Source organism: Podarcis bocagei (genome assembly GCF_964188305.1).
Source record: "Podarcis bocagei genome assembly, chromosome: 12".
Taxonomy (NCBI): Eukaryota; Metazoa; Chordata; class Lepidosauria; order Squamata; family Lacertidae; genus Podarcis; species Podarcis bocagei.
The window spans coordinates 15733738-15759927 of record NC_138137.1 but is presented as its reverse complement, the minus strand read 5'-3'; the positions used below and the strand labels follow the sequence as shown (position 1 = coordinate 15759927).

The following is a 26190-nucleotide window of genomic DNA, read 5'->3' as shown; positions in this document are numbered from 1 at the left end:
CCCTATAAGCATAATCAGGCAGGTGTGGTAAATGAAATAGCGCTCATTGACATGAAGAAGGATTTCAAAAAGCGAGGGGTGTTTAAGGTCTGGCTTACCTGCACCCTTTGAAAAAGGAAAGACTCTTTGATCCCAATGCCCTAATGTAATGGAATAAAGCTGGAATAAAGCCATGGTCCCCATTTTCTTCTCCTTCCCCTCTTGTATCTCTTGTTTCCATATCTAGACTGTAATCTCCTTCAAGCAGAGTCCTCTGTTTTCCTACTTTGTGGAGTCCCATGTGCATGGACAGAATAATAATAATAATAATAATAATAATAATAATAATAATAATAATAATAATAATAATAATAATAATAATGTCAAACCTCATTTGTCGAACGTAATCCATTTGGCTTCCAAAATGTTCAACAACCAATGCACGGCTTCTGATTGGTTGCAAAAGCTTCCCGCACTCTTGCACGTTGGACGTTTGGCTTCAGAAAAACATTCGAAAACCGGAGCATTTACTTTTGCGTTTTTGTCGTTTAGGAGCCGAAACGTTCCAAAACGGAGGCGTTCAGGATCCAAGGTTTGACTGCAATAGCCTTTTTCCTTTTCCTTTTTAACATCCTACATCTTTTACAACTCAGTCCGAAGAACACTGGCTGCAAGCCAGAGGTAAGGCAATGCAACAATAGGGTAACTCTCTCATTGAGGAAAGTGCCCCACCAGCTCACAATTCATATATCCAATGAGTTGGGATGCGGGTGGCGCTGTGGTCTAAACCACTGAGTCTCTTGGGCTTGATGAGCGGAAGGTCAGCAGTTCGAATCCCCGTGACAGGGTGAGCTCCCGCTGCTCTGTCCCAGCTCCTGCCAACCTAGCAGTTCGATAGCACACCAGTGCGGCGTGAAGAGAAACGGCGTTTCCATGCGCTCTGATTTCCTTCACGGTGGTTTAGTCATGCTGGCCACATGACCCGGAAAGCTGCCTGTGGACAAACGCTGGCTCCCTCGGCCTGAAAGCGAGATGAGCGCCGCAACCCCTACAGTTGCCTTTGACTGGACTTAACTGTCCAGGGGTCCTTTACCTTTACCTTTTATATCCACTGAGGAGACAGCCTTTTTAATTTTGGCACAAAGCTCAATGTTTCAGCCTTTGTTTTGTCAATGGGATATGATTCCATATAGGATCTCCGGCTGCAAGGAGTTTTTATCGATCAGTTATAAGAAAGCCAAACAAAGCAGATGGGGATTATATATATCAGGAATGTCCAACTCCCAAGAGGCTGTGATCTACTCACAGAATAAAAAAACTGGCAGTGATCTACCCATTTTGGTAGATCAAAGTTGTTGCGCTTTTTTTTAGGGAGGAACAGGAAATACTTACGCTTTGGGGAGGAGGGGCTACAACAACAAAAAAATGATAAACAATAAGTAAGTCATCCCACCAGCGGAAACTCCGTCTTCCATTCTTGAATTCCCGCACCCCTGTGCGCAGAAATGAGCCTGCAATCGACTTATAACAACCGGGGGCCGATCTGTCAATCGCAGTCGACCTGTTGGACATCCCTGATATATATGGTCGCTCCTCTTCAGAGCTGATCTGCTTTGAATGCTCCTTTTCATACTTGCATCTGGAAGAAATTAGCAGGGAAAAGATAGATCTTCTCTTCATAGATCCATATGTCTAGGGAAGTACAGATTTTGTTGGATTCTGCTTGAGGTATGCCCTTTTAAAGTGGCTAATTTATTGTGCATGTAAAAATCAGAGAGAAATTCTTGTTTTCCTAGTGGATTTCCATATGTATGCACTAATTCCTGTCCCAATCTGCAGGCGTTCTCCTGATACAACCCTTTCTTTTATTAAAAAAAGATGCACAGTGGGGTGCAAGGAAAAATAGAAAGAGTCTCAGCTGGTACTTTAAAGACTGCGTGTTTCACGCCGTCTGCCCTCCTCATTATGACAATATCATAGGTATGGCCTCCTATTTTTTTTAAAAAAAAGAAAAACACAGTTAAGGAATAAAAAAATGCTAAGCAGTACAGCTCTTGCATGGAAACCAAGGGAGACAATACATTTTATTTTTAATTTGAACACCTTTTTATGTACAGTCATACCTCGGAAGTCGAATGGAATCCGTTCCAGAAGTCCGTTCGACTTCCAAAATGTTCGGAAACCAAGGCATGGCTTCTGATTGGCTGCAGGAAGCTCCTGCAGCCAATCAGAAGCTGCAGAAGCCACGTCGGACAATCGGGCTCTAAAGAACGTTTGCAAATCAGAACAGTCGCTTCCGGGTTTGTGGCGTTCGGGAGCCAAAACATTCGACTCGCAAGGTGTTCGGGATCCAAGGTACTGTATTAATAAAACTCTTAATGCTTTTATCTGTAGGTTATTAGTCACTGGAATAATATTGGACAGAAGCTGAAAGGACCTGGAAAGGAGACTCCAAACATACCATTTATCTAAAGTACACACTTCTCCAAGATTCCCGGGAATTGTAGTTTTGTAAAGGTGCTGGGAATTGTAGATGTGTGCAGAGGGTAAACTACACTTCCCATGATTCCTGTTGTGGGTTTGGGCGCTTTAAATGTGCTTCCAATGTAGGGTGGGCGTGTAGCCTAAGGGTGGGGTCTTGTTCTTGCCAAAATAATACATTTATAGTGTGAGCCTATGCATGCCTGTTCAGAAGATAGTTCTACTATCTGCTACTATTCTGTTCTTGTTCTTGTTCTTGTTTATTTTATTTTATTTTATATACCACCCTATACCTGGAGGTCTCAGGGCGGTTCACAGAAAAGATCACAAAGATCACGGTATATATCTCCTGAGCCAGGGGTCAGCAAACTTTTCAGCAGGGGGCCGGTCCACTGTCCCTCAGACCTTGTGGGGGGCCAGACTATATTTTGGATGGGGGGGGGGGAAATGAACAAATTCCTATGCCCCACAAATAACCCAGAGATGCATTTTAAATAAAAGGGCACATTCTACTCATGTAAAAACACACTGATTCCCTGACTGTCCGCGGGCCGAATTTAGAAGGCGATTGGGCTGGATCCGGCCCATGGGCCTTAGGTTGCCTATGCATGTCCTGAGCAGATAGAGATGTGTACTGATGTAATGCGACCTTTAAAAAAGAAAGAAAAGAAAAGGATAATTCTGTAACACAAAACAATAAGGATTCTGGAAAGCCCAGGCTGATCTACCCCTTGAGACATGGTTCAACAATATCTGGGATGTGGCTATTTCAGAGCAACTAACTGGGCTTTAGGGATGCGGGTGGCGCTGTGGGTTAAACCACAGAGCCTAGGATTGCTGATCAGAAGGTCGGCGGTTTGAATCCCCACGAGGGGGTGAGCTCCCGTTGCTCGGTCCCTGCTCCTGCCAACCTAGCAGTTCGAAAGCACGTCAAAGTGCAAGTGGATAAATAGGTACCGCTCCGGCGGGAAAGTAAACGGTGTTTCTGTGCACTGCTCTGGTTCGCCAGAAGTGGCTTAGTCATGCTGGCCACATGACCCGGAAGCTGTACGCCGGCTCCCTCGGCCAATAAATCGAGATGAGCGCTGCAACCCCAGAGTTGGTCACGACTGGACCTAATGTTCAGGGGTCCCTTTACCTTTACCTTTAACTGGGCTTTGAAGACTCACAGAAGGTGTTATAAGGAGAGACACCTTTGATGAAACCTGATTTTTTTTATATGCAAGGGATGTAGGTAGCAAATTTCTCCCACCAATTTTGCAAACATGTCTGCGGAGAGCCTTACATTGACCGTTCATGTCTTAAGATCATGCAAAACGATGCAATGATTTCAATGCTATGTTTATTCATTCTTTTTCTCGGGAGACTGCATTAAATTTTATTCAATCAATTGTTTTTCCGTAACAAAGCGCAAAAAAAAAAAAAGGAAAAGGAGGTTGTTGCTAATGTCAATCATCGAGGAAGGCGCTGCAGAGACTAACAGACTGCTCCTAAAATGCTCATAATCCTGCGATAGATAGTAACAGATGAGCTAAGCAGAGTAGCTAGCTTGCTAGAGTGGCTTTTGAAACATGAGCAACTGTGCGGAATCAGTAAAGTGTGAAAATCTGGTCGCTACATAAATTATCGGCAGCGCTTGTGTCAATTACAGACTGTGCTGTAAGGAGGAGATGGGGAATAATCCTGACAACGAGGCCACATTAGCATCGTGTGCATATTCAAATCCATCATCTCTGGTCTGGCTAAGGGGGAATTAATGTCAACAAGAGGAGATTATTCCTTGTCATTGCTCCCAGATCTGGAAGTGCTCAAGTGATGACGGTTATGTGGCTTTGTTTGGATTATTGTGCGACTACTGCCATCTGTCCCTTTGGCAAAATGAGCTCAAGGTGAATGCTGTACCCGAATTCCTCCAGCTTCTCCTTGGGCCTATGCCTCAGCTGCCCCTTTAGATGGCCCTGAAATTAACCCACAAATAGGGGTGGCTGACTCTGCACACCATTTAAGTGTCCCATTGAATACTGGAGCTCAACGACAGCCACAAGGATGCTTCTAGCCCAGAGATGGAAGGACGACAAAGACCCTACCAGAGAAGAATGGTAGGCCAAACTGATAGAGTTTGCAGAGACGGGGAAAATGACCAGGAAAATCAGAAACCAGGGAGATCAAAGTTTTAATAAAGAATGGGGGGAAATAATAGTGTGCTTGGAAGACCACTGCAAACAATTGAACTCATTGTTGTTGTTGTTTAGTCGTTTAGTCATGTCCAACTCTTTGTGACCCCATGGACCAGAGCATGCCAGGCACCCCTGTCTTCCACTGCCTCCCGCAGTTTGGTCAAACTCTTGCTGGTAGCTTCAAGAAAGCCACTTCCGGCCTGCCAAGGAGGTGGGGTTGCGGGCTTCACGCCCACCCCCCACGTGAGCGGGGGCTGGTTTCAGCCCCCGCAAGAGCAGGGGAATCCCGGCCGTGTCCGCCGATCAGCAGTAAAGGACACTAAACATTTCATGTACGTGAGACCAACCATCTCAGGTCCATTCCTTATACATTTGGATGGCTCCCGCCTTGCATGGCATCAGTCCACGTGCATTATGCAGAGGGGGATTGCTGCCTGCGGTTTATCCTCAGCTGAATTCGCGGCTAACTCCTTTAGGATTGGGGCCGCCACCACAGCACTGAATTGGGACTCTCAGCTGAAAGGATGAAGGACTTGGGGGCAGTGGAAGTCTGATGCATTTAAGGGATATATTCGTAAGACCTTGTGATTGTTCACAGTATACTTGACCTGGCTTCGTTACCTTCTTTTGCTTTCAGGTGACGTTGTGGTGCACACTTGGATTATAGGCCCTGCACTATCCACTGGGATAGAAACCATGCCGTTAACGGGGACCCTAGGGTGCAGGACAACAGGCGCGCATCTGGATAATCGGGCACAGCATTGTGCATTGGGCCAGGGTCTGCGCCATCAATTCCGGTCTCGGGCCGCACCTTAACTACATCAATATATCTTGGATCTCTCGGAGGGGAATGCGCTGGGCCGGAATGTTGCCCGCAATTAGGGCCAGAGCGGCAGCGGTGGGCCCCCCAGATGCTTTAGTTATCCAATTAGGCGAAAAGGATTTAGCTTACAGAAAGGCAGTCGACTTGATGTGGCATATCTTTAGTGACTTTGAGGAACTTAAGGCCTCTTATCCAAACATCACCATTCTTGGGGCCTTGTTGATGGAAAGCCGGGTTTGGAGAGAGAGCAGGTGCCCGATAGCCACAAATAGGGCTAGGAAAGCCTTGGATCGGGCGGCGGTGCGCAGAGTGGCAGCCCTGGGTGGGTGGGTCATTGACCACCCGGGCAACTGCGAGGCCCTCTACCGGCTTGATGGCGTGCATTTTTTGGATGCGGGAAATGATATTTGGCTTGATGGCGTGCATCTTTCAGATGCAGGAAATGACATGTGGCTGACTGATATAGCAAAGGGGGTAAGGGGTTGGTTTCAGGCATGAGAGTATTGGCGGCGAGCGATTGCTCGTGTGGCGGTAGGCATTGGTAAGAAGGGGTTAACAGGATGTGTGTGTGGGGGGGAGGAACACCATCACCTCCCCCCAGTGAGCGAAGGGTGGTCCGTTAAAGGACTCCAGGGGGCGTGGCCCTGTCCGAAGCCTATGAAGGTGTGGGCCAAAGGCACGCCCCCAAGCGGTGACCCGGGGGAGCTCCTAGTCGACGTGCCTTGGCAGGAGACTCCCCCGATATAGTGTTAACCCTTCCCCGTGTCTCCAGCAAATGGGCTGGAGTCGGATAGTCATTAGGACCAATGCCTAAGCCAAATGCCTCTCATTCCTGAATTCAATAAAGTTGTGGCCTAATTCGCCCATTTAACCTTAAACTATGGTGTCTCGTGTCTTTATTTATCCTGGTGGGGGGCGGGAACTCGCCACGCAACACTGTCCAACCATCTCGTCCTCTGTCGTCCCCTTCTCCTTGTGCCCTCCGCCTTTCCCAACATCAGGAACACGGATATACCCCGCTCTATTTCTCTAGGGTTATGTAACAGTGAAGGACTGCTGTCAGTTTATTGCTCGTGAGAAATCATTAAAAGTGATTGTCTGATGAAACCTAGAGCTGTTTGATCATTTCTTAGAAAAATTACAGGAGGGGGAGAGAAAATGTCTTGTTGCACTTCAAAGACTAACACGGAAGACGGTGGGGTTTTGATGCAACGTGCTAACATACAGACATCGCGGCCCCCCTGCCCCCCTGGAAATGATTACAATACAGTGGTACCTCGGGTTAAGAACTTAATTCGTTCTGGAGGTCCCTTCTTAACCTGAAACTGTTCTTAACCTGAGGTACCACTTTAGCCAATGGGGCCTCCCGCTGCCACCGCGCGATTTCTGTTCTCATCCTGAAGCAAAGTTCTTAGCCTGAGGCACTATTTCTGGGTTAGCGGAGTCTGTAACCTGAAGCGTCTGTAACCCGAGGTACCACTGTAACGGGCTTTGCTAATTATCAGACCTTTCCCAAAAATCCACCCAGCAATAGCTTGTCAATGCAGGAGGGCAATTTCACTTGGGGGCTTCCAGCCTTATTCTGTATTAGCAGCCTAGATCCCGACATGAATATATTCTATCAAAGCACCTGTGATGTTCAGTCGGGTGGGAGAGGAGGAATGCACAGCTATTAAAAACTTAGTTTTCCCCAGATGCGCATCAACTGATCAGGGGCAAAGACTTCAGCAGTTAAAGCCTGACATTAATTTGCTGGAAGGATGCTTAACAATCGTATCACCTTGGGACGATCTCATTATGCAGACGAACACCAGCTAATATGAGCCGATGACGCAAGCCCCCTCTGATTGTTATTCTTATACTGTTATAGGGCAGCAGGCGGAGCTTTCTTCGATTTATTGATGATGTGCAAAATTCCTCCTTGCTATGAGGCTGACGTTGACCCACAAGATTTGCCAGGTGAAATATGAACGTCAGGACAGAGGGATTTGGGGGTGGTCCGAATGGGGCCTGTTCCCAGCACACAGTCAGGTCAGACGCAAACCAAGGGAGAGAACCTCCCTGGAGTGACCAGGGGCAAACTTTGGTCATCTTTCTTTATATATACTGCGGTACCTTGGTTCTCAAAGTTAATCCATTCCGGAAGTCTGTTCCAAAAATATTATGCCTGAGTGTATCCTTTCAACTTGACAGCTCAGGGAAGTTACCTAGCTTTAAAAACAATATAAAATTAACTCCTTTGCCAGTTTCCTGCATTCCAAAGCTATTTCCCCCTTGAAAAAGGACTCCAGGAAGTTCCCAGAGGTGACAATTGCTGAGCTGGTTGTTGGCCAAGGAAAGCCTAATCCCATCACCAGACTTCCCAAGGGGTCCAGACATGCAAAGGAAGTTCTATTGTACATTGGGTGGTGGGACTTCAGAGGTGTTTGCCTATGCTAATCTTATACCTGAGTCTTGCCCTGATATGTCTGCTTATGCTAATCTTGTACCAAGGACTCTTCTGGAAATGTTTGCCAAGGTCAATCAATCAATCAATCAATCTTTATTATGGTCCAGAGACCCAACAAATTGTTACAAAGCAATACACAATTCATACAGTCTACCTCCAGGTTAATCAAGCATTTTGTTCAGAATATAGGGATCATTGGTTCTTGCAACTACCGATAAAAACTTTGCCACTGCTAATGTTCTAGCATTTGTCCGGTCTTCCAATAGGAACCTGACATAGTGAGCCTCTGATTTTCCCGGGAAAGGTACCAGCAAAGGTAGTATCACTTCAGCCCTGGCACAGTGCAACAAAATATGTTTTATGGAATCGATGTCTTGAGCACACGAGCAAAGTCTGTCCTGGTAGGGAACTCCTCTCAACCTGCCATCCAACACTGCAGAAAGAAAGACGTTTAGTCTGGCTTTGGTGAAAAGCCTTCAATAGTTTGGTACTGTCAGGTTTTTAATGTAAGATGTTAACTTAAAGACGTGCCCATATTGTACTCCTACTGCCAGCGGACTGCAGACTGCAAGATTGCCAAGGTTAAACTAGTGTAACCCCTGTCTACCCCTCCCCTTTGGTGACATGTCAGTGATGTAGCAATGATGCTGTACGAACTGTATTCTGGGATATGGTGGGAAAGTTTTAAAAGTCTTTGTCACCCCATCCGCGGGGCTCAAAATTCCTCTCTGAACCTGTTGCGCAATAAACTTTGGTCTACAGCTGTTTGCTCCGGTTGATGGCTGGACTCCTTCCTTTATTCCGCAGGGACCCGCGGGCTCTGCCCAAAGAGCTGGGTGACTGAGCAGCCTCACACCTAGATTTTCTCGTAACAGTGGGGGTTTCATAAAATCCTAGAATTGTAGAGTTGGAAGGGACCCCAAGGGTCATCCAGCCCAACAGTGAAGGAATTATTATTATTATTTTGCCCAACGCGGAACTCGAATCCACGACCCTGAGATTAGGAACCTGCGACTGAAACCAGGCGCAATGGCTCAAGTCCGCTCGCGTCATGCATTACTCCGGGAAGAAAGAGACGTGTGGACCCCATGCAATGTTTGACCCACTCTCCGTCTTCTGCACGCGCTCGACAGGATTCCTTCTTGCAAACAGATCTCTCCCCCTCCCCCCGCACTCCCTTCCTTAGAAGAAAGCCGACTGGCTTTAATGATCCAGCCTTTCCCCAGCTTCCTCCCTCCCGTCCTGCCTGCGGCAGAAATACCTCTCTCCACCCGCCCCCCCCCCCGCTTCCCACCATTAAAGGAAAAAAAAGGGCAGCCCCCAACCCGCCTCCCCAGGTCACCTCCCCCGATGGTCAAGGGAGGAGCGGCCTGTCCATCACCGAAAGGGGCGGAGCTAGAGGATCCTGCTCTCCTCCCTGCCTTCCCTCCCTCCCTCCCTCCTTCCTTCCTTCCCTCCTTCTTACTCTCCCCTTTCCAAGTTCCCGCTCCTCCCTCCTTCGCGCGAACCGTCCCGTCGCTCCTGCTCGGCGCCGGGGGGTGGGGTGGGGGCTAATTCGGTGCCAAGGCGGATTGCTCAGCCGGCGTCGTGCTCCCGAATCGGGAGAGAGAGGAGGAGGAGCCGCCGCCGCAAGAACTGCTGCAGTGTCCTAGGAAGGAAAAGCAGCGTCGGCAGGGGGTGAGGTTTGGCACCTGGCCGGTAGAGGGAGCTGCAGGGCATTTGGGGGTGGGGGTGTTGGGGGGTGGGGGTGGCAGAGGCTGCAAATGGATGGTTTGCATGATCAATGCCCAAACCCGCGCGCAGGAGTTCCAGAATGGAACGTTGATCATCTCTGGACGTTCCATAGAACGCGCAGAGAAATCCTCCCCCGCTCCTGTTAGACGCCCTCCGTTGTTTCGATGGCGTTCTGACTGCAAGATTCGAGGGCAGAATATTCCGATTTATTCATTTATTTCGCGTGCTTGTGTGTGTTCGTATGCGTGAGATTTTGGTGCTAGCGATGCTCCAGCACAGGCTCTTAAAGAGAACGCGGTTTTACGCACAGGAAGCGGAGACATGCCCAATTGATCAGGCCAAGTGCGGGATCGGGGTAAGTTTTAGATGGCTGATGAATGATAAGGGCTTTCTTTCTCCGTGATAGATGGATGGATAGATAGACAGACAGACAGACAGTGCTTTTTCGGGGGGGGGGGACGGACGACGAAGGGGTACACATACCCCCTAATCATTTTGTGAATCTTTGTGCTTTTGTCCATTTACTGTATTTAATTTTCCCAATTTGAACTATAAAATGGTAATTTTCTTGAGTGAAAATGAGGGTACCCCTAAACATTTTTAAGGTGGGAAAGCACTGGATAGATAGATAGAAAGATAAGTGCTTTTTCTGGGGGCATGCAGGGGTACACATACCCGTAAACATTTTGTGAATCTAAGTTTGGCCTCATATTTCAATATGAGTAGGAAAATGAGAGTACCCCCAAAACACTTTTTAAGAAAAAAAGCACTGGGTAGGTAGGTAGATAGATTTTATTTAATCTTTATTTTTTATAATTTGTATACAGTTTTCTGTTTCACAATTTTGAATGTTCATTTAAACATGCCTAAAATATCAATGACTTCCCTTCTTCTCTTTTTATGGTTCATTTGGCATACCATATATCCCTGCCTACTTTACATGAACCAAACCATTCAGTATTCCGTTATTACATCCATCAAAACTTATTTACCCTGCTGAATTTATCTTAATGCTGGATGGTGCTTTATGACATTTAGGAAATGTCAGCAACCCAGTGCTGCTTCTGAACCGGGGAAGGAATATTAGTGTAGATCTCTTATCCCCCGCAGGGTTCCTTCCCTACGTTGGATCTGAAATTTCACTTGAGTGTAACCTTCTGTCCTTTCAGGGTTGGGGGAATAGGGTCTTAAAAACTACCTATATTGTAGTACATGAGTAGGCAAACTAAGGCCCGGGGGCTGGATCCGGCCCCATCGCCTTCTAAATCCAGCCCACGGATGGTCCGGGAATCAGTGTGTTTTTACATGAGTAGATATACCGTCCAAAACTGATTTGAAGTCCATACCACGATGTTGGTTTCATAATTTTTGACCTGGCATTATATTGCAAATCACGATGTGTGTGCGTTACGCAAAAAAGCACAATGGGGGGGGGGACTGTGAAGCCGGCCAAGGCTTCTACATAGCTCCATCCTTATTTCAGACATTGTGATATATCAGTATATTGCGGTGTTTAAGGTAACGGTAAAGGGACCCCTGACCATTAGGTCCAGTCGTGACCAACTCAGGGATTGTGGCGATCATCTCTCTTTATTGGCCGAGGGAGCCGGCGTGCAGCTTCCGGGTCATGTGGCCAGCATGACAAAGCCGCTTCTGGCAAACCAGAGCAGCACACGGAAACACCGTTTACTTTCCCGCTGGAGCGGTACCTATTTACGTATCTACTTGCCCTTTGACGTGCTTTCGAACTGCTAGGTTGGCAGGAGCAGGGACCGAGCAACGGGAGCTCACCCCGCGGCGGGGATTTGAACCGCCAACCTTCTGATCGGCAAGTCCTTGGCTCTGTGGTTTAACCCACAACGCCACCCGCGTCCCATTGCGGTGTTTACCGTATTTTTCGCCCTATAGGACGCACTTTTCCCCCTCCAAAAACGAAGGGGAAATGTGTATGCGTCCTATGGGGCGAATGCAGGCTTCAGGAGAGCCACAGCGCCAGCCCCACAACGTCGGGGGACAGCGGGGAGGCGGAACGCCGCCATCCCGCTGTCTCCCGATGTGGTTTGGAGGCTGACGGCGGGGAGGCGCGTGCTTCTCCCCGCCGCCAGCCCCGCAAGCTCCGGGGACAGCTGGGAGGCGCAGACCTGGTCTCCAGGCGGGCAGCAGGGAGAAGAGCGCTTCTCCCCGCTGCTGGCCCCACAAGCGCCTGGGGGTGGGAAATAATTTTTTTCCCTTTATTTTCCGCCCAAAAAAACGTGGTGCGTCCTATGGGCCGGTGCGTCCTATGGGGCGAAAAATACGGTAACTGGTGATATATCACAAAGTTGAAAACCAGCCCTACCCACAAGTAAAACACCAGTCTGCAAGGGCCCAGAGATTCACATTTGTTTCCAAGCGCTTGTTCAGAAGTAAGTTATGCCAGAGCTGTTGTACTCTAAAGCTATTCTTTTCAAAGCGTCCGACACAACCTTGGACGACATTGTGAGATGTGATTAAGGGCAGGCTCCCAGTCTTGTTCTTGTGTGTCTCATGACCGGGACAGAGAGGCAGAGTGCTCACTCACCTTTTCTAATTTATTGTGGGGGTATCTGGGTACAGAAAATTATCTGATGGCCTATGGATTGCTCCTCTATATTTTACAGACCTCCCTCTGTCTAGTTACCCCTCACAAGCCTTCCATCTCACTTACCTGAGAGTAAGCCCCTCTGAAATCCATGGCACTTATTCCTGAGTAAACATGCATACAGATGCACTGTAAAGTACTCAACTGGGGTGGGGGGGGGGAGAATATCAATACAAATAACTGCTTTAAAAAAGAAGAATTAACTATCATATGCAGTAGCCTAAACAAGAGATGTTAACATTGATTTTATTGATCTCTCTTCACCATCCAAGGTCAGAAAGCCATGAACAATAAAGGGAGCAAAAAGCTGGTGAGAGATAAGAAAATATTTAATAATGTTGCTGTGAAGTGTATTTATTACCCTGTATTACTTTGGGCTGCTTAGGAAGAGTTGTACCTCAACACTACAGCACTGTGTTTCCAAACTGGAGTCTCCTGCTGTTTTTGAACTACAATTCCCATCATCCCTGACCACTGATCCTGCTAGCTAGGGATGATGGGAGTTGTAGTCTAACAACACCTGGAGACCAAAGTTTAGAAAACACTGGTATAGCACGTCCTCTGCATGCAAAAGATGGCAAATCCAGTCCAGGACATCTTCAGGTGAGGTTCAGAAAGACCCTTGTCTGAAAACCCACAGAGCAACTGCCCATCACTATAGACAACACTGAGTTAAGAAGATGGTCCGACTGATAGAAGTTGACTTCTAGTTTTCCATAGCATGTGTTTCTGAAAGTGTGCGAACAGCCATTTTCTTTTAGGTATAAGCTTGGAAGCAAAAGCTGTCGTTTTAGAGGGATCTGTTAGAATCGGGGCTTCTGCCAGATTCTTCTATGTCAATCAGCAGTTCCCAAACTGTGTTCCATAGACCACCACTGATTCCTGTGCGCCATTTGAGTTGTGCGCCTGTGAAAAACAGTCAGTGCAATGGCTGTGAACAGCAGACAAAGCGCGTTAAATATCAGACTTGTTTTTGATTGTATTGTTTTGTTTTTGTTTCCATTTTTCCATTTTACTTTATTATTTCATCTATGGAATTCAAATTGTGCTGTGAGAAAAAGCAATATAAGGAAGAAAAGAAGCAGTAGAAATTATAAGGCAGCATCGAGTACAATTGCTATAGCAGGCAGAAAAACCATGAAGTGGTCTGCCAGTGGTACGTGTGGGGAACCACAGATGTTGTCTGGAAACATGGTTTCCATGTTGTTTGAAGCCAAACCATAACTTAGCGTGAACACATGAGCTCCTGGAGAGAAGATTGCAACTGCTTTGCTCTTCCTGAAATCATTCTGCTGCTGCGCTAAGCCATGGTTTGTCCTAGCAAGTCATCTAAACCTGGCTTTATGGTTTAGCTTACCATGGTGTGGCAGCAGAATGACCAAGGAGGAGCAAAGAGATCTCTTGTCTCCTGGAGCCTGCCTGCCTGCACATTCACGCTAAACCATGGTTTGACTTAGTTTGCCATGCAAACCAGGCCACCATGAGAGATGTCTGAGTGGTTGACCTGGTCAAAATTTTTGCTTGTGTGATTGGCATTTTCTTTGGCATATTCGGGGATAGAGTGCCAGTTTCGGATACTGCTGAACGGTTTCAGTCGAGAGCTTTCCGTTATGCAGGCAGAATGAAGAAGACCAATCTTCTCGTGCCAAATTTTTATTTTGGGTTGTGGAGTGGAAGCACGAGATTGCAGAATCTCCAAGTTCTCTTCCCTCTCCCCTTCCATCCTCTGCTGTAGGAGTGAGGAACCTCAGGCCCAGGGACCAAATCCAGACCTCTCTGTTTAGCCTTTGAGACTTTTCCCAAACCACTCTCCCGGAGTGCTCTCGTTCTCTGTTCTGTTAACGTTCACAATCTCATCATGCTTTGCAAATATTTTGACTCTCCCTTTCAAAAGATTCTTACAAGCATCTTTCCCTTTGCGCTCTCTCTCTCTCTCTCTCTCTCTCTCTCTCTCTCTCTGTGTTGCATAATATTTCACCGGGGAAGTAGATTGTTGGTGACAGCTGATCTCGTCTTAACCCGGGCAAAAATGCATAGTAGTTCTACAGCTTTGAATATTGAAGTTCACATTGCGGTCCCGAGGGCTATGTGTTATTAATAAAAATAGGGAGTTACTTTTTTGGCCGGGCACATCTATCTTTGCTTTTGAAACGGGTGTTCAAAATCTGACAGCATAGCGCTGTTTGAGTAACCCATAATCATCACACCCTATATTCTGCTTAGAAGAACATTAGCACATCCGAGTCTTTTCTTTTTCTGTCTTCAGTGGGAGAATTGAGCAGGTGTTTGTGTTTCTCCAATTAATGTACAATACATTGCACCCACTCCCCATTGAAGTTGCATTTATGCCATGCCAAGCCAAGCCATGGTTTAGGAGAGAATGTGCAACCATGTGACTCCTCCCCATTCTTTCTGCTTCTGTGTTGATCTAAACCATGGTTTGCCTTAGTGTTTCCTCTGAACCTGGGCCCATGGTTTCGCTCTTCCCAGACGAACTACGAGCTGTGACCAAGGTCTGCCCTATGGGTTACAGCTTGTGGTTTGTATAGGAGAGCTAAGCCACGAACCTGGGTTTGGACAACACACTGAGCCAAAGCTTAGGACAACATGCTAACCAGAGACTGAACGTTGTGACTATCTGATGTGAAGGAGCAGCCCAAATGTGGATTCAACTTACGATCTTCAAACAAAAACGTCTTGAAGGTCCCAGGCCACAGAGAGGTTAGGCTGGCCTCAACTAGAGCCAGGGCTTTTTCGGCTGTGGCTCCGATCTGGTGGAACGCTCTGCCACAAGAGACTAGGGCCCTGCGGGACTTGACATCTTTCCGCAGGGCCTGCAAGACAGAGCTGTTCCACCAGGCCTTTGGTCAGGGCACAGCCTGACTCCCTCCTTTGGCAATCTTCACAGAACTCTAGCCCAATGGCTGCCATCAATTTGATTTGAAGTATTTTTTTAATGAAATGATTTTAGAATGTTGTATTATTTTATTGTTGTTAGCCGCCCTGAGCCTGGCCTCGGCTGGGGAGGGCGGGATATAAATAATTTTATTATTATTATTAGTAGTAGTATGTATCAGCTCTCCCCGGAATGCAGATGCTAAATGCAGTTACTTCAAAGGATGTCTTGGTACCTAATGTGGATTTGCTTCTGTTGGCGTGAAAACAACCCAAAACACCTTATGTCTCTGGTTTGAAATACAGCATCAGTCAGTTAATGAAAAATACATGGCATTCCTGGTGAGTTGTAAGGGATACGATGTAAACAGATACTTGAAGTGCCTTAGGGCTTGCAATTTGCAATAGGTCTACGTCCTTTTTGGCCATATGATTCCCACGCTGCATCTAGGACATCCGAGGCTGCTGGAGAAGTCTGACGAAAACAGGAGATGAAGTTGCTGGCTGTTTTTTTCGCTTACTCATCCCATGTCTCGAAAGGAAGTCAGTCGGTGCTCAAGATTGCTATGTGCTGCCGCTGTTGCTTTCAGTCCAACAAACGACATGCAATTGATTCCGCTTCCCGACGCATCTGTATTGTGCTCTCTTTGCATTGAAGTGAATGGACTGGAGTAATGTCATGGCAACAGCGGACAGCAAGGCAAATAACATAACTATTGGCAGAAGACTGACTTCAGTGGAACCGAAACAGCGCTGCATACTGGGTGGAATTGGAAGTGATGGCCTTCGTCCACCCCTAACGGCATCAGGCAAAACAGACAGGGGACAATTTTGCAGATTTGCCGCAGCCCGGCCAACTTTGTCCCGTGCCGTGTTCTTGATGGCTTTCAGAAAATTAAATGCAGCATGTTTGCATTTTAGCTGTATTGTTTTGTTACTTTTTTGTGTTTGCCATTCTGCACTCCTTTGGGGAGAAGGGTGAAAGGAATATAATAAATGGATATTTATATGGTAGCATAGGAGTTATGCAGCAACCTGGGAGCTTAGCTCATTCTTGCCTTGTCTCCTGATCATGCCCCCTCTTGATAAAAGGGTCCCTGAGTGAGTGAGCAATTGTGAGAGCCTTACTACCACTTGTGGGATGCAGGGGCGCCATGGGTTAAACCACAGAGCCTAGGGTTTGCCAATCAGAAGGTCAGCGGTTCGAATCCCCGTGACGGGGTGAGCTCCCATTGCTCGGTCCCTGCTCCTGCCAACCTAGCACTTCGAAAGCACGTCAGAGTGCAAGTAGATAAATAGGTACTGCTCCGGCGGGAAGGTAAACGGCATTTCCGTGTGCTGCTCTGGTTCGCCAGAAGCGGCTTAGTCATGCTGGCCACATGACCCGGAAAAACTGTCTGCAGACAAACGTCGGCTCCCTTGGCCAATAAAGCGAGATGAGCGCCACAACCCCAGAGTCGGTCACGACTGGACCTAATGGTCAGGGGTCCCTTTACCTTTACTACCACTTGCAAGCAGATACAGAGGAAAAGTTTGCGCTTTGAAATGCCGCGTGTCCCAGAAATGGTGAGTCGAGCTCATTAATGGCCCATCTAATAAATAAATCATCCCTGGTGCTTTCTTACAGAGCGACTGCGTCTTTTAAAAGACGGGAGATGCTTTGCTGCACAGACTGCAAATGCGAGCTGCTAGAAATTTATGGTCACTTACCTCCTCCCCAGGTTTAGAAACAGACAAAATTATTCACTGTAGGCATCACCAGAGTGGCCATTTTATTTTGGATCCCTTTCCTGGTTATCCCAAACATAGAATTCACCTTTCTCACAGCTGCCGGGTTGACATTTTCCGGAGCAATCCACTATGATCCCAAGAGCTCTTTTCTGTTCAGTCACCGCCGGCTCAGTCCCCATCAGAAGCTGCGGTACAGAATATATTTTGCCCCCATGTGGCTCGCTGTATACTAATTTTTGCTGCACCGCATTTCATTACACATTCCACTTGCCATCGGTCTGCCGCGAGTCCGTTACTGACAAAAAGCAAAGCAGCCGCTAAAGGACTGTAGCATTATTGCAAAATGCTGTGACATGGGCTTTGGGCATACAGTTTAGCAACGTGATTGAAAAACATGCAGATATTACGAGTGCCTGATTTATCTCCCTTGGTTTGGTTTTCAGCACAGTCCAGCCGGTGGTTTTTTTACAGCTGCAAACTGCAAGGAGGATGAGGCCAGCCTGGACATTCAGGCCCTGAAGAGGAATCGGAAAATCAACAGCTTTGAATCTTCAGGTGCTGGCAGGTACGTTCAAGTCTCTTGGCTGTGAGTGTGTAGGATTTCATCGCATGGCATGGTTTCCTGTTCTGAGAGATCTTATATACATAAGAAGCTCCTACCTTCATGTGGGAGGAAAGTTTTTATTGGAGGCGACCAAGGCATTCAGAAAAATTAATGTGGCCCTGACTTCCTAGGACTATCATTCAAAATGCAAGTAGTGGAGGGTTTTGTTTTTTATATATAATTTTTATTAAACTTTCTGTTTTACAATTTAAAATACTCCTTTTGCATCCTTAAGATATCAACGATTTCCCTTTGTTCTCTTTCCATGGTTCATTTTACGTATCATAAATCCCTGCATATTTTACAAAAACTATACCATTCAGTATTCCATTATGGCATCCATCAAAACTTATTTACATTGTTGAATTTATCTTAATGATGTCAGCGTTTTCAGCTGTACACCGTTACTTCCCATATATTCAATAAACGTTTTCCAATCTTCTCTAAACGTATGTTCTTCTTGTTCTCTTATTCTATAGGTTAAGTCTGCGAGTTGTGCACGTTCTGTCAACTTAAGTTGCCATTCTTCTTTAGTTGGGACCTCGCTCGTTTTCCATTTTTGGGCTAACGAAACACGGGCCGCAGTAGTAGCATGCATAAACAACCTTTTTTGACACCTGGGAATTTCAGTCTGAATTATCTACAACAGAAAGGACTCTGGTTTGGGGTGGAGGGAAGTACTTTTAAACATTTTTTTCTATTCATTATAGATCGTTTCCCAGTACTCCTTTACCCTCTTACAGGTCCACCACATATGAAATAACATTCCCTCCACATTGTTTTTGTGTGTGAGTTCATCAATTCAAGAATTCTTTGCCCCCTGGGTGTATTTGGCTGCCATGAAATATGTGGCCATTCTCCATCGCTGCCCTCCCTATTCCACTGAATCGCCAATCAAGATACTATACTCAGAGTTTTAAATGCTGTGTATCCGTAGGTTCCGTAGGGAACTTATGTAGGGACGCGGGTGGCGCTGTGGGTTAAACCACAAAGCCTAGGACTTGCCGATCAGAAGGTTGGCGGTTCGAATCCCCGTGACGGGGTGAGCTCCCGTTGCTCGGTCCCTGCTCCTGCCAACCTAGCAGTTCAAAAGCACGTCAAAGGGCAAGTAGATAAATAGGTACCACTCCGGCGGGAAGGTAAATGGCGTTTCCGTGCGCTGCTCTGGTTCTCCAGAAGTGGCTTAGTCATGCTGGCCACATGACCCGGAAGCTGTACGCCAGCTCCCTCGGCCAATAAAGCGAGATGAGCGCCGCAACCCCAGAGTCAGTCATGACTGGACCTACTGGTCAGGGGTCCCTTTACCTTTATCTGTAGGTTCCACTTAAAATCAGCATTAGATTTTGTGCTGAAGCTTTTGCGCATTTTGTGCTTAACTCCTTTCCATCGGCACCATAATGCCTGTTCATTTGCTATCAGTAAGAATTGAATATCCAATGATGCTCTGGATGTTTTTTTGGACTACAACTCCCATCATCCCTAACCACTGGTCCTGGTACCTTGGAATGATGGGAGTTGTAGTCCACACAAAAAACCAGCCAGAGTTTGGAATACCCTGAACTAGACCAATGAAACGATGAGGTGCGTTTTTTTGTTTTCTTCCTGATCTCGCATCTAAAGCTGCTATCTTCTGCTGCTCTTGTGTGGAATCAAAGTAGCTCACTCCTAAGCCGTACAGGAGATTGCAGCCTAGGAAAATGGATTTTTTTGCCAAGAAATAGCCTATCGCTTAGATATAGCACGCTTGGAGAAAATGTACGGTAGTTTGTTGGCACTGAACCGTATCCCCAACCGTCGTAAGTGGGAGAGCTTTTAAAGCTGAGGGACTAGTTTGGTAGGAACAAGGGAAAAATATATTTAGCTGCCTTCTCTTTTTCCCATGGTTGAAAACTATTTTTCTTCTCCAGTTTTCTTAATGTGTGTGTATGCTTGCCCTCTTCTTTGGATGTTTAATTGCCTTAAAAGCACAACAAGCTTCCTGTCTGCCTCCCAGGCAAACTCTGGAGCTTTACAAAATGGTAAAGGTAAAGGGACCCCTGACCATTAGGTCCAGTCGTGGCCGACTCTGGGGTTGCGGCGCTCATCTCGCTTTATTGGCCGAGGGACCCGGCGTACAGCTTCTGGGTCATGTGGCCAGCATGACTAAGCCGCTTCTGGCGAACCAGAGCAGTGCACGGAAACACCGTTTACCTTCCCGCCAGAGTGGTACCTATTTATCTACTTGCACTCTGACGTGCTTTCGAACTGCTAGGTTGGCAGGAGCAGGGACCGAGCAACGGGAGCTCACCCCGTTACGGGGATTCGAACCGCCGACCTTCTGATCGGCAAGCCCTAGGCTCTGTGGTTTAACCCACGGCGCCACCCGTGTCCCTTACAAAATGGTACCAGGTCTCAATGACGCTACCATTTGTGGGTTTTCAGGAATGACAGCCAATAATCCCGAGTGGAAGGCTGGTAACCCAGCCGGAGCAATCGGAAACAGCTGACCTGACGTGTGGAGCAGGAGGAGTCGAGAGACAGGCACCTTGGGTTCGCAAATGAAACATAAAACTCCTGCTTTTGCAGCTGTTGCAGAGCTTTGGCAGGGGGCGGGGAGTGGGCAGGAAAACTACAGAGCTTGGTTCCTTGCAAGAAAGCTTCTTCAGGGTTTCCTCCTCCCCAGACCCTCCAAGTGTCCCTGTTTTCCAGGGATTTACAGAAGCCGTCCCAGTTTCTGATTTGATGTCCCTGTTGTATCATCTAGCTCCCGGTAAGAGGGTTGGTGCTGTTTGTAGGAAGCGTTCGTGCTTAACTCAGTGCAGACCTTACAAATATCGTTCTTTTCCAGGGTCAGTCTCAGATGTACAGAAGCCGTCCCGGTTCTGATTTGATTCCGGAATGTCCTGCTTTCCCTTAGGACACCCCTATTTTCATCGGAGAAATGTTGGAGGGTGTGGAATAGGGCATCCCTATTTTCATTGGAGAAATGTTGGAGGGGATGGAGTTATGTGACCGCCCGAGCAAGAAGATAACTACCGTATTGCCCCAAATATAAGCCGGACCTTATAAAGAAAAAAAGACAATGCCCAAATATAAGCCGCTCCCTTCAAATTCTGCAGGCATGCACACCCGTTCCGTTTTACTGTATCTGTTTCAGGAGCGATATCGTAAAAGCCCATTGTTAAAAGGTCACAAATTTAAGCCGCAGTTTTCATGGTTGGGATTTGCTGAATTTTGGCTTATATTCAAGCCAATACAGTATACAACCTTTAGAAGAAGCTTTTAAATGTTTTATGTTTTATTATGTTTTTATATATGTTGGAAGCCGCCCAGAGTGGCTGAGGCAACTCAGTCAAATGGGTAGGGTATAAACAATAACATTATTATTATTATTATTATTATTATTATTATTATTAGCGTCCCTATTTTCATCGGGAAAATGTTGGAGGGTATGCCTTCCTCCCTCTTAGTGGGGGTGGGGTTTCACTTTCTTACTTTTCCTTCGCTAAAGTGGGCTCAGGTGTGCATTCCTACATGTCCTGAACCCTTAATCTGCCCTTGACGACACTTCTGCATAGTAAAAAGAGGTGGCAGTTTCTCGAAATTACTAAATTTGCTTGGCGAGTGTTAATTGCAGTCATGCTTTATTAGGTGTGCGGCTTACGCATAGAGATATTCAGTTGCTCATGCTGCTTTTATAAAAAGACTATCCTTCAGATTCATTGTTTTACCTTCTTTTGGTCAAGAGATGGGCAGGAGAGTGTGCCGTGCACCATCTTATTATTAATAATAATAATAATAATAATAATAATAATAATAATAATTATTATTATTATTATTATTATTATTATTTATACCCCGCCCATCTGACAGGGTTTCCCCAGCCACTCTGGGTGGCTCCCAACAGAATATTAAAAACACCATAAAACATTAAAAACTTCCCTAAACAGGGCTGCCTTCAAATGTCTTCTAAGCTTGTAGGTTGAGGAATAATGTTCATGTCATGTAATAATGTGATCATGACTGGGTTGGGATAACTTAAAAAAAAAAATTCAATTTCCCCCCACTCCACACTAGAGTTTAACTTGGCCCTTGGAGCTTCCTGTTGATGGATTCAATGCCTATATATTGCCATGGAAAGGCTCGTGACCATTTCCTGCTTGTTGTCATCCTTGTCCAGCCTTTCTGGATAAGCTGCTATTTGTGTTTTTTTTAGGTTGTTGTTCCCCTCCCTGATGAGAACATTTCTACCAGTATTCTTTCTTCCAGAAGGAAGAATACGCCCGGTCTGAGACAGAGGAATAACATTGCATACAGTCGTATTGCATACAATCTGTTCAACTTCCAGAATGTTCAGAAACCAAACACGGCTTCTGATTGGCTGCAGGAAGCTCCTGCAGCCAATCAGAAGCTGCGGAAGCCCCGTCAGACATTCGGGTTCCAAAGAATGTTCGCAAACCAGAACAGTCACTTCCAGGTTTGCGGCGTTTGGGAGCCAAAACGTCCGAGTACCAAGGCGTTCAAGAACCAAAGTACGACTGTACTTTTTTTTCCTCCCCATACACTCCTCCAGCAACGAACTTTTATAAGGCATAGTCGAGCAAACCGTTTTCTATTTGATAGCCATTTGGTAGCATCTGTGCCTCCATCTGCAGCGTGACATGTATTTTTGCACTGCTAAAATTAGAGAAGAATCTGTTTTGTGCAGCTGCTCCAAAAAGTATTTTTGAATCTGGAAAATGTTTGAACTTACTTTTTATGTCAAAAAAGAAACTTTACAGGAAGATTCCTGAGATGATAATTAATTTTTCTCCGGGTTTCTGTCTCTCCTTCTCATTTTAGACCTCGTTCCGCAATGTTAAAGAGGACTCATGATGCCTCACTCTTCCTCCATCTTTGCCACCTGCCCGCCTGCTAGGGTTTGCGTCCAGAATGAACATAGCAGCTGTGTTTAATGCCTTGCTGGTGTCTCTCCTGGCAGCCGTGCTGTGGAAGTACATCAAGCTGCGAGATCACGTCTTTGTGTTGGAAGAGGAGCTGGTCCTCACTCGCCAGACACAGGAGCTATCTCAGGTCCGCATCGACTACCACGCTGCTCTTCAAGCCCTGGTCCAAGATGGCACCAGGATGGTGTGCACTGGGAGGATGCACACGGACAGGATCTGCCGCTTTGAATCCCTCTGCTACTCCACGGAGGCAGAGGAGTTCATCTTCTTCCATAGCAACTCCTCGGTCATGCTCCCCAACCTGGGCTCCAGAAGATTCCAGCCTGCCCTCCTTGATCTCTCCTCGGTGGACGACCACAACACACAGTATTTCAACTTTGTAGAACTGCCTTCCGCTTCGCTCAAATACATGCCCAAGCCGGTCTTTGTCCCCGACGTGGCCCTGATTGTGAATCGATTCAACCCGGACAACCTGATGCATGTTTTCCACGACGATCTGCTCCCGATCTTCTACACCATGCAACAGTTCCCGGATTTGGACTCGGACGCCCGGTTGTTTTTCATGGAAGGCTGGGGGGAAGGCCTGCACTTTGAGCTGTACAAGCTGTTGAGCACCAAGCAACCGCTTTTGAAAGAGCAGCTGAAGACTCTGGGTCGCCTCCTTTGCTTTACCAAGTCGTACGTGGGCCTGTCCAAAATCACCACGTGGTACCAGTACGGGTTCGTCCAGCCCCAGGGGCCCAAGGCTAACATCCTGGTCTCCGGGAACGAGATCCGACAGTTCACCAAATTCATGACGGAGAAGCTGAACGTGAGCGCGGAAGGGTTGCCCGGCGAAGAATATATTGTAGTTTTCAGCCGAACCATCAACAGGCTAATCGTCAACGAAGCAGAACTTATTCTGGCGCTGGCCCAGGAATTCCAGATGAAAACCATCACCGTTTCCATAGAAGACCACACTTTTTCAGATATCGTGCGCCTGATCAGCAATGCGTCTATGCTGGTCAGCATGCACGGAGCCCAGCTCGCCATGTCCCTCTTCCTGCCCAGAGGAGCCACTGTTGTGGAACTCTTCCCATACGCCATAAACCCTGAGCATTACACCCCTTACAAAACGCTGTCTAGTCTCCCTGGCATGGACCTCCAGTACATTGCCTGGACCAACACTGAGAAGGAGAACACGGTGACTTATCCGGACCGGCCTTGGGATCAAGGAGGAATTGCCCACTTGGACAAGGCGGAGCAAGACCGTATCGTGAAGAGCGGCGAAGTTCCACGCCACCTCTGCTGCCGCAACCCCGAGTGGCTTTTCCGCATCTACCAGGACACAAAAGTCAACGTTGCTTCCCTCATCCAGGCCATCAGGCAAACGGTGAAAACGAAGCCTGGGCCCAAGAGGCAGAAGGGAACGAGCGGCCTCTACCCGGGCAAAGTCAGAGACGCCAAGTGCCAAACCTCCGTCCAGGGCACCAGTGAAGCAAAACTCTCTGTGTCCTGGCAGATCCCTTGGAATCTGAAGTATTTGAAGGTCAGGGAAGTGAAATACGAAGTGTGGATACAGGAGCAAGGGGAAAACACGTACATGCCTTTTATCTTGTCCCATCAGAACCACACCTTTTCCGACAACATCAAGCCCTTCGCAAACTACCTAGTGTGGATCCGTTGCATTTTCAACAAGAATCTCCTCGGACCCTTTGCAGACGTGCTGTTGTGCAGCACGTAACCAGTTTCGGATGAGGGATTTGATTCCACCAAGGGGCTTTCAAATAAAGCAGGCTGGTCCCGTCGACCTCTAGTTTCTCATGGGGTTGACCAGGACTTTGAAGACCATGCTAGTGCCTCAGCCTCCATTTTATGGTGTTCCGTGTGTATTCTCTGCGTGGCATTCTTTTCCGTCGCTGTCTGAGCTCTCTTGGTCCTTGAAAGAAGCCTACAGGCCAAGGAGGTGACGAAAATGAATTCAGAACAGAAGGGAGCCATTGTACCTTCACAGTAACTTCAAAATCTCTCTTTTGTGTAGTGAATATTTCAAGCTCAGCTTTCTACCAGGATTTAATGAAGTCTCTGGCTGGGCAATCTCTTTCGTATTCTCCAGTGTTTATTTTTATGCTCCCCCCCAAAAAAAATATCTGTATTCCGGAGCAAAATATTTGGTACCAGCGTTCTTCATTAAATGGTTGAAAACCTACCCAGGCAATTTCTCTTTCTTTGATATTTATGCTTGAAATCTTCTGGAGGATTATTATATGATAAAAGCTCGTGTGTGTGTTGATTTGTGTTATCAGTGCTTTTTTCTGAAAAAAATGTTTGGGGGTACTCTCATTTTCCTACTCATATTGAAATACTGCCCCTCAATGAAGCCAAACTTAGATTCACAAAATGTTGAGGGGTATGTGTACCCCTACGTCCCCCCCAGAAAAAGCACTGTGTCTTATGATTGTTTAACCATTCTATTTCACACCTTGTATCATCTAACAGTGCTTGCCCTTTTTGTTGAAACTGAAAGGCAGGAAAAGTCATCACAGAGGACGAGCAGGTACACAAGCAAAGGTAGGTAATGGTAAAGGACCCCTGGATGGTTAAGTCCAGTCAAAGGCGACTATGGGGTGCAGCACTCATCTCACTTTTCAGGCCAAGGGAGTTGGCGTTTGTCGACAGACAGCTTTCCAGGTCATGTGGCCAGCAGGATTAAACCGCTTCTGGTGCAACGGAACACCATGATGGAAACCAGAGCGCATGGAAATGCTGTTTACCTTCCCATCACAGCAGTACCTGTTTATCTACTTGCACCGTTGTGCTTTTGAACTGCTAGGTTGGCAGAAGCTGGGACAGAGCAATGGGAGCTCAGGATTCGAATCCTGTCGCGCGGATTTGAATCGCCGACATTCTGATCAGCAAGCCCAAGAGGCTCCGTGGTTTAGACCAGTGTTTCCCAACCTTTTTTGGGCAAAGGCACACTTGTTTCATGAAAAAAATCTCGAGGCACACCACCATTACAGCCCCGTGACGTCACCGCGCAGCGTCACGCCGGGAGGGACATGAATTGCTAGCAAATTACATAATCACCTCCTTGAGGGCTGGCTCATCTTCTCCGAAGGCAGAACCCCATTAATTAACAGGACAGACTCACACCATAGCCAAGACGAGGGGGGAAAACCTCAGTCATGCACAGTCATGCACATGTGGGGGCTAAATGAGGACGAAGACCGGGCAGAGAGCAGGGTTCAAATCACCCCACCTGGCCAGGACAATCCCTGGGTGCTCCCTTGGGCCACTCACCTGACCCACCTCGCAGGGCTGTTGTTGCGAGGATAACACGGGGAGAACCACGCGCGCCCCCGGGAGCTCCTTGGAGGAGAAAGCGGGTGATGAATGCAATGCACAAAATATATGAGAGGCGACCAGGTTTTGCAGGTGAGGGACCCCCGCCAGCCTCCGCTTCCAACACCCGGCGCAACGACGCCGAAGTTTCCCCCCGGGCTCGGCTCGGGGAGCAGCGCTGCTCCCCCCGGCTCCCCTTCGCCCTCCCGGCTCTCTCTGCCGCCCACTGGGGACCCCCCTCACCTGCCAAGTCCGGAGCGCCGGTGGAAGTTGCATGCATGCATGCAGGGCGCCGCGTTGCCATTGCATTGCACTGCACTCCATGCAACGCCTGCACGCATGCATTGCCTTGCACGCCCGCCAAGGGGTCTCCCCGCGGTCCGATGCGTCCCCTCCGGCGCGGATGCAGCATTGCAAAAATACCCCCCCGACACAGCCCTACCTGGGGGGC

The 26190-nt window shown here is 47.4% G+C and overlaps 1 protein-coding gene across 4 annotated transcripts; it reads left to right on the top strand.

The window, feature by feature from the left end:
- Positions 1-9320: 9320 nt before the first annotated feature.
- On the top strand, positions 9321-24606 carry POMGNT2 (protein O-linked mannose N-acetylglucosaminyltransferase 2 (beta 1,4-)). Of its 4 annotated transcripts, none has more exons than XM_081164638.1 (3): positions 9321-9586; positions 17333-17454; positions 22315-24606. In XM_081164638.1, the coding sequence occupies exon 3, from the start codon at positions 22405-22407 to the stop codon at positions 24139-24141; it is 1737 nt and encodes a 578-aa protein (XP_081020764.1). In that variant the 5' UTR covers positions 9321-9586; positions 17333-17454; positions 22315-22404; the 3' UTR covers positions 24142-24606. The 4 variants fall into 4 exon arrangements, with proteins under 4 accessions (XP_081020764.1, XP_081020765.1, XP_081020766.1 ...); XM_081164639.1 differs by lacking the exon at positions 9321-9586 and adding an exon at positions 9652-9998; XM_081164640.1 differs by lacking the exon at positions 9321-9586 and adding an exon at positions 16701-16724.
- The last annotated feature ends 1584 nt before the right edge of the window (positions 24607-26190 follow it).